Here is a 16,006-nt window from a genome sequence, read left to right on the forward strand (position 1 = left end):
TAATAAAAAAAAAATAGAGTCGAGTTTAGAGTGGTAAAAATAATACCTTTGTGAGCCATGTTTTTTTTTTTAATCAGATAAACATAATATTGTGTTTTTTAAAAATTGCAACAACTGACAGCATGGGCATCGGTTTCACTTTAACAATGGACAGGATGCATTAGGCAGGTTTAGGGGTTTTAACTCAGGCCTTTTCTGCACCAGTTCATTGTGAAAATATTTCTATTTATGTAAAGGAAAATACAAAATCCATTCATTGGGCATCCAGCGACAACTGCAAATAAACAATTAATGCAGGAGCACTCTTATGATTTCTGTGTCGCTTTCAAATACTTATTCTGCTGTAGATCTTTTCACTTGCATGTGTTCTAAATATTGTGAGCAACATATCCCATGTCTCCTCCCTTAATCTACATTTTTGAGGGTAGGACACTTAGACAGTACCGAATCTTTTGGTGATGGTGTCAGGTTTAATCTCCTGCTCCACCTGTCCATATATATAGTGGGAGAAATAATGAACCCACTTCTTAACAATGGATGTCTGGTACAGCAGCTTCAATAGATGTATGAACAGGTGGTAAGAGATGTAGAAATGCAGGGTCTTTTGTCTGATAAAGCAGAAATATGCCTTATACATGTATTTAATACAGTATACTGAAGTATTTTATAAACAGCACATCCCTGTTGTGAATATGTACTAGAAATAAAACATGCACACCATTCTGTTTCAGCTTGATCATTTATTTTTCATCGTAGATTATGTAACAGCTGTGTGTGTCTGTCTGTGTGAGTGTGTTTATCCTTGGTTCATCAGTATAGTATGTGAGCTCAATCCAATTAAACCATCTCATGTGGAGAGAGACCAAACTAAAAATTTTGGTACAGCAATCCTTAAAACCAAATAAAATGTCCACTGGATTCCCACTCTTAGAAAGGGAGACGCAAATTATAATTACAGGCTAACTCTGGTCTTTTGCAGGACGTGAAATCATTCTGAAGTTTTTTCTATTTTTCTTCCCCAAATTCAGTAACACTGCATCCATTTCCATTCTAAAAACAAATGGCGTGGCCAGCCGACAGCGCGGTTAGCCCTGGGAGTACAGAGGGGGGGACATGTAGCTACATTAGTGGCATAGCTGAGCTCTCAATATGAGAAAGCTGACACACTGGACTTGGTCTCTCGTTTCTTATTGTTCATCATGAAAACTGATTCAGTCTTATTTTCTCCATTTGATGTGATTTTATTCTCCTCCTTCTACCCTCCTTGTTCTTCTCTTCAGCATAGTTGTGTATAAAGAGAGAGGAGCTGTTTGGGTCGGCTCTAGCAGCGTTTCTCCTCTGGTAGCGAGTGGAAGATCTCCATGCATGCTGCCATTGTTGCATTTAGTCCTTTTCTGGCACCAGCTTCAGCACTTTGCCGATGGCGATAGTTTTGCCTGGAGGTATGAAAAAAAGTAAGGGATGGTATTGTAAGTTTGGATCATTGGAAAGATAACCCAGACATGCAGAAGAGTTACATAACATACTAGTAATAATAGTCAAAGTGTCTTGCAAACAAACACCCAGTGTCCTTACCTTCGTCTCGCAGCGTGAACCGTCCCATCTGAGGGAAGTCTTTGAAGGTTTCTAAGCAGATGACTCCCGCTGCCCTCAGCCTGGCGATACACACCTGGTCCTGCTTAACAAAGCGTGGTCGTGTTTTGCTTTTCTCCCCCGTCTTCTTGTCCACCAGGCAGATTAAGGCCTGTGGTGACAATTAGATGAGATTAACCACAGTCCAGCTAGAACAGGAGGCATTCCAACACCACTCACTGCGCAAATTCAATAATGACAATATAGTCGAGTAATGTGAAAATATTGTTTTGCGGAAGCTTGAACAGTAGAACAGTGACTTACTGTGATTTGCACTTCTTCAATGCATGTGTGGATGTGAAGAACTGCATTATAACCAGGACAAATGATTGATTTGTGCTCAATGATGACGATCTGAAATAAATGAAATGAGACTTTGAAAAAACAAAACAAAGTTGATTTGACTCACAATATAAAGCAGTGGCTCCCAATCACTTCTTTTTGCTTTTGACTCCCTGATACACAGCAGGGACACTTTCATGTGTGCATACAGTAAGATCTAGGGCTGTAGCTCAGCATCTGTAGCTCCTGTGTCTCTCTCTAATGTCGCCTTCCTGAAAAGCTGAAGCTGTACTGGTAAGAAAATAATGATGGCCTGTGAGGGAGCAGCTCATTCTTCGTTTGAGGGTCAAACTAGTTAGAATAAATAACTAATAGAAGAAAACCCTGGACTTCTAACAAGGTGTCTCAGGAAGGTAATAAGCAGTATTTTCAGTGGGACAGAATAGCCTGCTTTAGCGTGTACATTAGTTCTGCAAGTTGACGGGTCTTTTAGATGCACAAAAACAGCTTTATAACACAATAAAGGAAAGTGAAAACCTGGAAAACATAATATGGGCACCTTGAATGTTACTATCACATTGAATCATGTTGATTTAATTGTGGGAAACCAAAGTCATGATTGTGATTAAGATTCAATTAACTGTGCAGCTTTAGTGTACTCTGTTCAAAGGGCTTGTTTTCACTGGAACTTTTTTCAAGCCTGAAGAAAAAACATTTCACGAGGAAAGACAAAAAGATTAGAGACCCACCATAGATTATTTTGTGTGGGAAGTTAGATTAGTTTGTTATTTCATACCCAGAGGCTGGGAACCACTGAAACCATATCTTCCAATTTCCCCAAAGCAAGCTACCACATTAAAACTGGCATAGTGGTGCATGCTAGTAAAATGTGCCTTGGAAGAGTCTTGTGGAGAAACCCCCTATTCCTAAACTTTATTCCTACTGGTATCTGTACTTCTAGTCTAAACACTACACAGGAAAACAAATCACAACAGTGCGTCAAACACACTGGTGACTGGATGGCTTTTAACAGCAGCTCAGTATAAATGTCTGGGTTGAAAATGAAACGGTTTGCAGCTCAACCATCCCGCCCACAAACACTGTGCTTGGACAGACCTTAACCCCAGTCATTTGTTGCTGTTGCTATGCCAACCTAGAGAAGGATAGATTTAGTTTAGTGTTTTATTTGAGAGAGCAGCACACAAATACATCAATAGACTAAATACAGGCGCAAGTGGTGGGGAGTTTATCTGGAACAAATGAGAACCAATCAAGCCCGTGGCTGCTTGAACCTTCAGCTCCAAGAGTTTGGTTGGAAAATCTCAGTCAGATGTTCAATACCAGCATGCAGTGATGTTGATTATCTGGTCTTTACCTGTGCATCAAAGGTGCGACCAGAGTGGCAGAGGTTGTCGGGGCTACAGAGGATAAAACCGGGGAGGATTTCTTCCTCCTCTATGCCCTTCAGCCTTAACTTTAGATTCTCTCCAGGACCAGCATCGTCTGTCTCCACATCATCGCTCAGCAGGCTCAGTACCTCCACTGTGTGCTGCAATAAACACACACAGTTATTTGTGAATGTTGTTAACCAGGACAACATTGCTGTACTGAAAGAAGACACATGACCTGAGTTAGAACTGAAGCTGAGTATGTGTGGTTACAGGATCCTCTTTCACTTCAAGCTGTAGTACATCCAGTGTGAAAATGAGGGCTTTCAAGTAGACAGCTTATTGGTTCCTTGGGAGATGAAACAAAGTCATACAGAGGAGAACTCACCCTGTTTGGCATCATGACCAGCTGCTGGGCTTTACTGATGGATCCAGACTCCAGCTTCCCGAGGATAACTGTTCCCATATCCTGCAAATGAGCATAAAAAGAGATCAGAGATTTCCAGTGTCAGTAATGTCTGACACATATTTATTGCAATCAAGAAGTCACTTGAAACAACGACAAGAATCTTTTACTTTATTAAAATAAGCAATGTGTTGATACAGAATACACAAGAAACTAATTTTAGCAGCACATACTGTATATAAAAGATGGTGTAGCCACCCTAGCCTTACTAACGGTTTTGTAAATTTCCATTTTAAAGCCTTGATTTTGCAATCTGCATGTTGCCATCTTGGTTTTTTGAAACTGTAGCTAATGAGCGAGGGGTGGAGCTGACTAAAAACTGAAGGACATTGTGTGTGGCGACAGTGTAGACATCTGTCAGTCTCAAGACAACCATACTCTAAAGCATACCCTGCCTTATCACCCATTTTACTCTAAAAGGGGCCTTAATTTACAATTGAACATCATGCTGCATTAAAAAAAAGAAACTGGCAGTTGAGTCCATAAACTTATTAGGAAAATGTTAAACAAGTCAAGTAAGAAATCGGGTCATTTTTTCATTGGCTTCTATATAATCAGAAATCTTTTCTACAATCAGAAGAGTCGGCTATAAAAAAGAATGCAGGAGTAATTCATTTCAAGATTGGCTTCACTTTTCAAAGCCAGAGTCCATCCATTTAATAGTCTATGATTAGTATGCTGGTGGGTATTTAAAAAGATGATCTACTATGATCTAATAACCTACAGTATGAAAAAATAATCACTTGTTTTATCATTCTATCCCCCAAAATACAGTATTAGTGTCTTGTGTTATATAAACTCATTTGAGTTACATTTATCTAGAGAAGTTATTTGAGCTCAGAAATCTCCCTCACATTGTCAAGTGCTGGCCTGACTTATACAGACAGAACCTTAGGAAGACAAACATTAAGTGTCTCTAGAACCCTAATAGAGGGATGAACCACATTCATCCAAAACATCTTTTCTCAAAGGGTGTTTTGATGGTGGCGGTGGACTAACATCTCCAATAGGTGTTCAACTGGGCTGAGATGTAGAAACTGCAAAGGTCCTATCATGTGATCCACGTCATTTTTGCCAAACCATTCAGCGACCCATCTTGCCCTATATGGATGGGGGCATTGTCATCCCAAAGAAGGCCACTCACATCAGGATAGAAATATTTCATTCACTTAGAACTATTTTGTATTGATTTGAGGTGACTCTTCCTCTTAAGTATAACAGAGTCACTGAATCCTCTCACTGCTGGGGTCAAAGGCTTAGTTTTTTAATTTGTCACCTGTCTTTAGTTGTAACAAAAGCCTTAGAAAAGCATGGGCTTTTGGAAGGAATAGTTTGACATTTTGGGAAATATGCATATCTACTGTCTTGCTAAGGGCTGGTCATACTCCCTTGTGAATGTGCACAAGGACATCTGAACACCATGGACAACTAGCTGTTCTTGTCATAGTACTATCTAGTCTACATGCAGTTCACTCACAGGGCATGTTCCTTACACCTTGGTTTTTGTACATATTAGACAATACATGCTGGTTGGTTCACTTTGTACATTTGAACTGAACCAACCAGCTGTTTCTCCCTTTGTCCAATCTTTATGCTAAGTAACTGCTACTGAAAAATGAAACAATTTGTTCTTTAGAAACCACCGATATAAACAGAGTAATTCTTTTATGCACAACTCTGTGTCCCAGCTGTATCTCGGTTAGCTGGTCATTAGTATGCAGCACCCAGTTAACTGAACCGTAATCCCGTTACATCAGGAGAACCCCAGTCGTGGCTACTTAGTCACATAACTGCTACATAAGGCTCTTATGCAATCGCAGGCAGAGAGGAGTATTTAAACAAGAGCAAGACAGCAGGATAAAGAGAGGAGATGACATACGAAGAATGGAAAGCACTGATGATTAATGTAAGGAGCTCCAAAATAACTCAATTCCACCAACACTTACAGTATGTGTTGAACTGCTTCCAACAGCTAAACCAAGATAAGAGCCAGGAAGTTGAATTATCCTAAAGAGAAATGACTATGCAGAGGCTGCTCTTGGAAAAAAAGAAAATGACAAACTAAAGAGGGAGCAAAAAGATTTTGGCCAAGTGAGCGAAAACCAAATGAAATTTTACACCTACTCATGCCACTGAGACCAGCACAGCACAGAAAACGAGCTGCCACAGATTTCTGATTTTCTCTCATAAAAAAGAGACACAAAGCCCTCCAGCTGCTCACCTTGTACTTGTCTACGATGGGTAGTCTGACAGGCCCGTCACTGGATCTGGTGAAGTTTGGCAAACTGTCCAGGTGGGCGATAAATGGCAATCCCCTGGTAAAGTGAAAAAAAAGAGACTGTCAGTCGTTAGTCAAACAGATCAACTTGTTCACTTTTTTGGAGCTGTCAAAACTTTCCTCACGAGTGCAGCTATTGTGTTTTCCCATGGTCTACATTGAGTGATTTGTGACACTTATTTCAAGTGCACTGTGGCAGAATTTTGTTTATTTTTCGAGCAAACCACAGCTGAGTATAAAGTCTGAGGGAGGAGAAAATGTTGCAGGAGCAACTGGTAAAATCCAGACTCTATAAAAACCAATGTATCAATAAAAACAAATGTAAAAAAAAAAATTTAAAAATGACAGAGGAAACAAATCTGCTGAATTATTTTTCTCAAGGAGCGGTGTTCACCTATCAAGATTTTGGTGTATTTTTCGGGGAAAAAAAAACCACAGCCGAGTATATTGTCAGATTCTGTAGAATCACATGGATTCAATCCTACCGCTGGAATGTATTTCTGACAGTTGTGAATTTTAATACAACAATGTCTAACTCATGTTCGTATGACTCAGAGGATGTAGGATGCAGGTATAAGCCTGCCATTGACTGCTCATTTCCTTTGGCTTTCTCCTCTCCTTCCACTACCTACGTGTTACCATTTTCAAAATCCACTTTGCTACAGGAAATACAACCTCCAGGTTAGCAACCTATCATACAGAAAATTTCACATTTTGCAGCCTTGCTAGTTTTTTTTTTCATTGGATTATCAATTTTATTCTCAATGCTCACCTCCCTGCATGCAAATGTTCCACCAAAGCAATTCCACCTGTTATTATATTTAGGGAACACGAAAGTTGCATCCTTTCGCTTAGTTCCGCTGAAGATGACTGTGATTGGCTGAAAGTAATACAAACAAGCTAGTGTGTTTTTTTCTTCCTGTAGATGACTGATAAATGAAGTGCAGCCAGACCATTATGTTCTACTGAGTGGGCCGGCTAAGCACTACTAAATTCATGTCTACATTGTTGGAAACAACAACAAATGATGGCAAAGAGAAGGAAATGGTCCAAAGTGTGGCTTTGTTTCACAAAAAGCGACAACCGTGCTAGTGGCAATGTCTGTAAAAAGATCATTTCAAGTAAGGGCGTAAAGTCAACAACATATATAATATATATTTGAAACTCCACGCATGAATTTCATTTGTTCCCAAACGAGTAGCAAGTTTGTTACCAAGGGTAAATATGTTGTATTATAATAGCATTGGTGCCACACAGGCAGGCTTCACACATTTATTTCTTTGAAAAAAGGAAACTACATTAAAACGATTGCTGTAAAGTCATATAATCCCCTTTAGATGATGACAGACAGACCGTTGTTACAGCCAACCTGTCCTCGACAATGAAAATGTAGCATTTTTCCACACAGACATTTAAGCAGCATCCAATAAGGGACTTGATGCAGAATCCGACCAATAAGCAGAAATGATTAAAGTCTTATCAAATCCTATCCCAAGTGAGGTGGTGATAAAAATGATGGTGAGGACTGATATTATTACTGGATTGTTAGGATTACAGTTTATCAGCTCACTGTTGAGAGTGATGATTAGTATAATCATTTTTGTTAGAATCATCATTATGCTCAGTTTTGTCAATATTCTTTCCCTGGTGATGTTGATCACCACAATTTTAACTACACACAAGTTTATTATTACTATTTACATAACTATTTTCTTACTTTTAACTATTTACTTGCATACTCATCTACTTTTTAAATTATTTAAATATATTTTAAATATTATCTTATTTTGCTCCTTCTCTTTATACATTATATATACATCTTTATACATTGTTATATATTGTTCTTTCTCGCTACACACACACACACAACTCAACAATTTTTACCCACACAGTATCAACTGTCAACTACTTATAAGCCTGTCTGTATTAGATGATGTTCATGTCTTTTTGAAGCATTACTTTTTGCCTTGTCTTGCACTTTCAATGAACACAAAAAGAAATAATGGACATTGTATTACTGGTGGACTTGTTTAAAGCACACCAAAAATATCTAGAGTGGTGATATGATCAGAAAGTACTTGCTTGAGAGCTGTAACCTTTCGGGAAATAAAATAATGATGATCTGATACTGATATGGCATTAAAGGAGAGGAGCTGCCAGCAGCTGATCCAAGCAGACTAGCCTTGCAGTCAACAGGGTTCAAACAAATTTTTACATCATTTGTACAGATGCAATTCATGTTTTCCTTTAGGCCAGTGGTTCTTAAAGTGTGGGCTGTGGGGCACGAGCAACTGGGAGGGAAAGGTCGTCTACCTGGAACTAATTAGCTGAACTATTGTTTTAATGTCAGCCTGTTTGTCGCGATGCACAACAACACTCAAACTGCGCTTCACGGTAACCGTCCCCAATTCATTCTGCTCCTCTCACGGTGATTAGCTGTCAGTAGCTGTAGAGAATGGAGAAATATTTGACCAGGATGAAAAGGAAAACAGAGCAAAAGATAAACAAGATGCAACCCCCTGAAAAAAAAGTCAAGAAAATATGACGAGGCTTATCTTGCTCTTGGCTTCACAGTGAATGTGGTAGGAGGTGAGGACGGACCCCTGTGTGTTTTAAGTCTGCAAACTCTCGCAGCAGACAGTATGAGACCAAACAAATTAAGAAGAGACATAGAGACATTACATCCCAGTCGTGTCAAAAAGCCACTTGACTTCTTTCAGAGAAAACTTGGCGAATATCGTAAGCAGAAACATCGCATGCTAAAAGTTGCAGCAGTGAACAGCAAAGCACAAACAGTGTCATACAAGGTTGCATACAGTATAGCAAGAAACCACATAGAATAGCTGAGGATGCCATACTCCCCGCTGCGCTTGATATGATGTCAACAATGATTGATGAGACAACAACCACAAAAATGATCTTGGCCAAATATCTGCGCATGTGCAGCATCCCTCATTACAAAGATATTGAGGAGGGGTGCCAAAGTTTTTGTCCTCTGAAGGGGGACCTGACAGAAACAGTTTGAGAGCCACCGCTTTAGGCGCACCTGCACATAAGTTCAGTGAACCAAAACTTTTTCACTGTGCCTTTTGGTAACAATTTATGACAAGCGATACCTGTTCTTTTTAATAAGCACAATCTGCGACACAAAGTTAGTAAATATTAGCCCTTCCTTGGGTACTTTATAAGCAAAATTTTCATTGCCATTTCTGACTCTTCACTGCTTCGGTTTGCTGCTGCCTGGCACTGAATTGCTGGGAGGAGGGAGGCTGCACTGCTGGCCAGGCACTTGTCACAGGACAGGATGGTTTTCCTGCTTTATTAACATTTCAATTGGGAACTAATGCATAATGTTGGCCGTTTAATCACATGTCGGTGTTTTCCGGAGGTTGACAACTTAATTGTGGTGGTGGGTGGCGTGGTGCGACCAATGTGCCTGCAGAGACTGAGGCAGTTTAGAGGAAGAGAATGTAACCCAGGTTGTTTTCTAAAGCTAAATTTTACTCATGTCCCCTAGACATCTCACATATATCGATACACACAACTAAAAAGGCAGCAAAAGAGAAGCCACTGGACCTCACTTGGTTCCTGCAGCACAAACAACTCAGACAGGTGAGTGGAATGAAGGAATGAGCTGAAAAGAAGTGACTTTATCCACCTTAGTAGGTCACATAGAGACCACGAAGACACACCTGATCACTGTCAGGTACTCTGTTGTAACTAATGAAAGTGTTTAGTCAAATATGAACAGATTTTTGGTTGCACGCTGGAACCCTAGTCAATATTTCCCAATCTTTCTTTCTTTCTTTTATTCATTTAGGTGGAAAAAAACAACATCACAACTCTAGACATGAAAGAACCAGAGTGTACTGAAATATAAATGGAGTGCTGGGATGTGAGCACTTCATGTAATCAGAAAAAACTAACAATCTAAAATATTTCATCATTTGGGTAAATAGATCATGTGTTGCTTTTAAGAGAGCTGACTTACGTGTACCAGGGGCATTCAGGTACTGGGTCCTTGAGGTTGGCACCTGTGAGTCCAGAGCAAGGCATAAAGTGGATGTCCTTTTTAGGGTTGAAGCCCACCTTCTTTAAAAATGGCACCAGCTTCTCCTTACACTCCTCATACCTGCAAGAACATGTGCAGACACTTTGTGAGACGTGTACGAGGGAACCATAAAGGACCACAAGTTAATCTCAGTGCAACAGCAGGTCAGTCATTTAAATGCAATTGGTAATATTTTGAATTCCAAAACGTGCTAAATCAGTTTTAGAGGTATTTCATGTTCCTCTTTTCTTTCTAAAACGAACCAAAAGGCCAAAATTAACCTAAAAATTAATATAAAATCTATGTTAATCTCGGCCACGCTCACCTTTCTAGGCTCCAGTTGACAGTGGGATCATCCATCTTGTTGATCAGGACGATGAGATGTTTAACCCCTGCTGTTTTAGCCAGCATGGCGTGTTCCCGTGTCTGTCCACCCTTCTCAAATCCAGTCTCAAATTCTCCCTTTCTTGCCGAAATCACCTAACACAGACCAATAAGGGAGGTAGATGTGACTTTACCGTCTAGACCATCTGTTAATTATCCTGTTTACTAGATACATTATACAATTTGGCAGTGGAGAACAGGATTATGCTGCGGAAGTGGTTACAAAGTATCCACATGTGTTTTTGAGGTTTAGTTGTATGTCCATGTGACTACTGGTCTGTCTCACCAGGACTGCCAGGTCAGCTTGTGACGCCCCGCCAATCATGTTGGGGACAAAGCTCTTGTGTCCGGGTGCATCCAGGATGGTGAAATGTTTTTTCTCAGTCTCAAAGTAAGCTCTCCCAACCTCAACCGTCTTCCCTTTGTCTCTCTCCTCCTGATTAGTGTCCAGAGCCCACGACAGGTACCTGCAACAACAATGTTCATTCATTTCTTTTATTCATGTTTCAGAAAAATGTGCACGCCTGGCAAACAAGCCTAATAAAATCAGAAAACATTTTCCATATTAGTTAAAATACTTCTGAAATTCCAGTGATTAGCTGCCGAATGACTTGTATGAAAACAGACTTTTCTCACCATGTCTCCCTGTTTTTTTCTTTTGCTTCTCTTTCATACTTTTCCAGAGTTCGCTTGTCCACCATTCCAGTTAGGTACCTAACAAAGACGACACAGAGAATGGAAAAGCTGACAGAACTGGCAGCAACATGAGTGAGAGGATTCCTACATATTTTCTGCGAACGTTTTGCACTTTTCCAGACTTCTCAGTAGATTTTGCAGATCATATTTGAAATCATATATATCAGATATTTTTTGAAGTCTAATTTGTATCTTACACTTTAACTATATGCCATTTTGTTACGCCAGAAGATTATAGCTCATACAATTCAAGTAACCCTAAAGTCAGACAAATTCAATGCACAGCAGTTTATTCAAGCAACAACATCTCTACCCAAAGAGGACTGCTGCTGCCTAGAATCAAACATTTTCCTGAACATATTTAATAAATAATATTATATGAATGCCCCCCCTATTGTTTATCTCTTTTATAAACAGGAACCAAAAATGAATTACAAACTGTTAAACAATTACATTTTCATGGCGTCTGGGCAGATTTGTTTATTCGCTGTGAACGCAGCCATGAAATTATGGCTTCCTCATGCAGAAAAGATACTCCATTTACTTCTCTGATATCTTCATCACTGCGTAAGTAAGATTTCTCTTACTTTCAACAACATTAAACTCGCTCTGAACCGTGCTCTCTCATACAATGGTAAAAATTTTGCTGCGCTGGCTGCCTGTTCCATACATGCATTAAAAACTCTCACAATAATATAGAAACACAAAGACTTTTCTACACTCTCTTTTCTTCTTCTTTTTATACCTATGCAGATGTGGAAATTGCTAAAATCAAATTCCACACTTTTTCATATGGTGCAGGCATCCTAAAACTTTGTTGTACTAATTTGAAATGTGGCATTATGGAAGCAAAATCTAAAGCTGAAATATGTTGTTCATACTCTGCAGCTGACAGCCACGGTGCCTTTGTTTTTCTGAACACTGCAGCTGTAAAAGATGATGCAATAGAATATGTACACAAATTTGATGATTTCCTGCCAACAATAACATTCAACTCTGTTGTTAATTTGCTGTGTCTCAATGCAGCAGAGGTTTTCCATATGGTTTGCACATTTAAGGGTCAGTAAATCTGAACAGGTTATATTACACTTTCCATTTATTATCAAGTCCTACAGAACCGTAATCGACCAAAACACAACATGATACCCAGATGACTTACATGATCTGGCCTCCGATGGTTGATTTGCCGGCATCTAACACATAAAAACAAGCAGAAATATTCTAGGATGAATAAATCTTTCCAAAACCTTCTTTATACAAAAGAATATAGACATATAAACATGAGACGCACCCACGTGACCGATGAAGACCACGTTCACGTGTTCTTTCTTGGGGGCATCTGGTGGTGCCGGAGCCACTTTGGGCATGGGCATCTCCTCTTCTTCCTCCTCCATCATCTCGTCTTCCTCTTTACAAGTGGCGCCCCCCTCCTCAGAGGCTCCTCCCGTCCCCTGGTCCTCCTGTCCTCCACCCCCTTCGCCTCCCCCCGGCTCCTCCTTCTGCTCCCACGTCTCCTCCTCTGTGGTCATGTCGGCCTCTGTGCCTCCGTTCTCCACTGGAGCTACAACCACACACATTTAGTACGAGTCTAGTTCTGCTACCCCTTCGTTATAACTGCAATCGTAAAAACAGCTTGGAGCTGTTATTCATGCACTAAGCGGAATTTCTATTACATGAAATACCGTGTGGTTTGATAAAAACCTACTTTGACTGACCATGAGTGACTACTGACTGATTCTGAATCCTGGATGTTATTCAGGCGAATGAATGATATCTGCCAGTTCTTTTTCCCACACTTTAATCATTTTACCACATTTGTACAAAAACTTGGAATGAGATCTCCTCTTGGACACTTCAAATAAGTAACAGCTTCAAAGACAGCACTGCACTAAGTTAAATTAGTTCCATTCAGCTCCATTTCCTACAGTGTACACACACACACACACACACACACACAATTCACATTCACATGATTTATCTTGGGAATTTGGTTTCCTTTCTAAATATGACTATTTTTTTCACCTCCGTCAGGTGAGCTGCCACATATCATCACAGTTTATCAGCTGCAGGTGAATCATTTGTTACATAGTTGAATCCACAACTGGGTGTTGTTTTACTGTAAAAGTCTGATCTGTTTGCTTAAGTCAAAATATATTTCTGTCATTTTAGGCTTTCTTAGGGTGATTTATCCATTGCCTAGTAGGATATTTGCACCAGTGACATTATTGTGCGTGTAGGATGCGCTATAGAGAAACCCCTCTAATCATTAAACCAAATTATGGCAACAGGTAGATGAGTAACAAGGAAAAAACATTTTATGGTGCTATAATTTGCTATTGTTTGATCAGCTATCATAACATATGGACATCCATCCATCCCTTATCTATACACCGCTTTATCCTCTGTAGGATCGCAGGGAGACGGGAGCCTATCCCAGTGGACTTGAAGGCAGAGTGCACTCAGGACAGGTCACACGTGGCCAGAATTTTCCAAATTTAAATCAGAAATAAACTACAGATGTTTTATCAATTAGTGAACTCTTTCCCCTAAAATCCAGCAGCATCTCTTGTCCTGGGTTGTTTTGAAACGTGGTCAGCCAAATAACCAACATATTAACTGTACCTATATTAGCCTATGGACCTCAAATAATTTGTCACATTCACTTTAAAATAAAACTTCTGTGATTTCCTCACTGTAACATTTACATAGTTGTAATTTAATTACCTTCAATCCTAAAATACTTTAATGGAATTCCTGAAATTCAGTTATGGATTTTGGTTTTGGACAAGTCACAGTCCATCGAAGGGCTAACACAAAGGGAGAGTTTTTTGGTATTTTCTAATATAGGATTAACTTACTGAATTTTTAAATCTTAAAAGCTGTAAAAATAAAAGTGGGATTTGTATTCCAGGATGCACCAGCTACTGTTGCAGCTGTTACTTTAATCTACTTACACTGTGTAATATGTGTGGTAGGACCATTTTAGTGCTTCATTTTGTGCAGCCTGCTAGCTCTGTTGCTAAAAACACAACTGATGCAATGCTCTGCCAAGCAAACAAGTAAACAAAAAAAAAAAACTAAAAAGAGTACACTGAAATCTGCTGAGCCTTGCAGAAGAAGCATTTACCCATGGCAACGCACAAATAAGCCTTCCATTTCTGTAACTATGACATTACGCAGCCCAGCAGTCATGTACAATGCCTATTTTCTTCCCAACTCTCTCCATTTATAATCAGCCTGTGAGAAATTGCTACTGGCAACTCAGAAAGCCATTCATGCCATAACTTTGTTGACAGTCTCATCAAGTTGTAATTATGCAGCTTTCAGACATGTTTGGAGAAATTTAAAGTGGCAAACAGTACAACAAGCATCTCCATTAATATGTCTGCAGGAAATGTGAAAAGGGAAGGTTACTTCACACCACACTCCCTCATCTGGCTCTTATTATGTATGCTGCATCTGATCATGGGTTTGTCCCCCTGTCTCACTCTCGCTCCAGCTGCAGTGCTCAGCCTCTCTATGAAAAAACTAAGACACCATTAAATCTGTAACTTCAGTTGAGAGTTAAGCAACGTCCTGGCTGAGGAATGAGCCTGGAATCCAAACTAATCGGCACATCTTTTCTTGAATAACCAAATCACAGTGTTCTGACACGCAGCAGGCCGAGGCCTTGGACACGCAGCACTTGACACATATCACAGCATGTGCCAGTGGGATGTCTATTTTGAGCAGGGACAAGTAAGGTTGCATTATATTCTACGTAGGCCCGTGCACATGGGTTTAGCAATGCCAGAAACCCAAATATGGTTCAGCAAATGAAACAACTAGCAGGAAATCTCAGTACGTACCCAAGCACTGCCTGATTTCAAATCTGACTGCAGTTAATTTGGCACACCTTAACCACATCTCTCCCCAGTTAACAACCTGCCTGACAGTTAGATTTGTAACGGTGTAGCATGAACATGTGTGTTGAGCGCGAATGGGATGCATACCGGCTGTCTCTGCCACCTCCATGCTGGCAACTGGATCAGAGGAACCTTTAGGGACAGAAAACAGAGCATGTCAAACTTTGTTGTTTAAGAAAAGGAAGGTTACGTTTTATATTTAGTTGGTAGTGTAAGTGATTTATGAATGAGCTGCTACACTGTCACAACACATGAGCAGCACTTAAGCCGACTTGTTGACTAGTTAGTGGAGATAACTGGCAGCGTCTGGACGGAGCACCGCGAGTTCCACACAGGAAGGCTAACTTAGCTGAATTAGCACACAAGCTAGCAAGTTAAGCTAACTTCCAGGTAGCTGTCCGCCTTTAACCCACCGTCTGAAGCCGGCATTTCCACGGTGGTGGCTTGAAGGAAGCTAGGCACAAACACCGGGGCGTTAACGTTCGGGACAAACGGCTTGGCGTTGACGTTAAGGGCGGCAAAGGCGGTCGGGAGCCCCGCCGCGGCAGCCGGGGCCTCGGCATCCTCCTCCAGCTCCCACGAATCCGGGGCTGTGTCTCTCGGGTCCATCGCTGCGTTTTCCAGAGTTGACAAGCTTTCCACCGCCGCGCAGCGTGGATGTTTTTTGTGGTTCCGCTAAAAATCGTTTAGTTGCTGGTGTTTTAGACTCTGTGCAGCAGGTTTAGAGAAGTTCCCATCGCTTTGTTAAGCCTTGCTTTGACAAGCATATGGATCCCGTAGCTGACGAGAGGTGGTCGAGAGCAGCTGCAGTGCCGGCAAACCCCGCTAGAGGCCAGCACAGGACTGCTGCTCACCTGCATTGATAGAAACTAAGCAAACATTCATCAGTTAGCTGTAAAATGAGAACTAATAGCCTTTTGTTTA

At 40.5% G+C, this 16,006-nt stretch overlaps 1 protein-coding gene across 1 annotated transcript; it reads right to left on the reverse strand.

The window, feature by feature from the left end:
• Positions 1-720: 720 nt before the first annotated feature.
• gspt1 (G1 to S phase transition 1) lies at positions 721-15,872 on the reverse strand. The gene is made up of 14 exons (XM_023274842.3): positions 15,496-15,872; positions 15,170-15,214; positions 12,469-12,738; positions 12,337-12,370; positions 11,118-11,195; positions 10,768-10,948; positions 10,423-10,577; positions 10,038-10,178; positions 5,990-6,083; positions 3,691-3,771; positions 3,290-3,463; positions 1,897-1,986; positions 1,576-1,744; positions 721-1,436 (listed from the first exon to the last, which is right to left on the reverse strand). Exons 1-14 carry the CDS (start codon positions 15,689-15,691, stop codon positions 1,384-1,386), a joined length of 1,761 nt encoding a protein of 586 aa, XP_023130610.1. The 5' UTR covers positions 15,692-15,872; the 3' UTR covers positions 721-1,383.
• Positions 15,873-16,006: the final 134 nt, after the last annotated feature.

Source organism: Amphiprion ocellaris, chromosome 18 (genome assembly GCF_022539595.1).
Source record: "Amphiprion ocellaris isolate individual 3 ecotype Okinawa chromosome 18, ASM2253959v1, whole genome shotgun sequence".
NCBI classification, from domain to species: Eukaryota; Metazoa; Chordata; class Actinopteri; family Pomacentridae; genus Amphiprion; species Amphiprion ocellaris.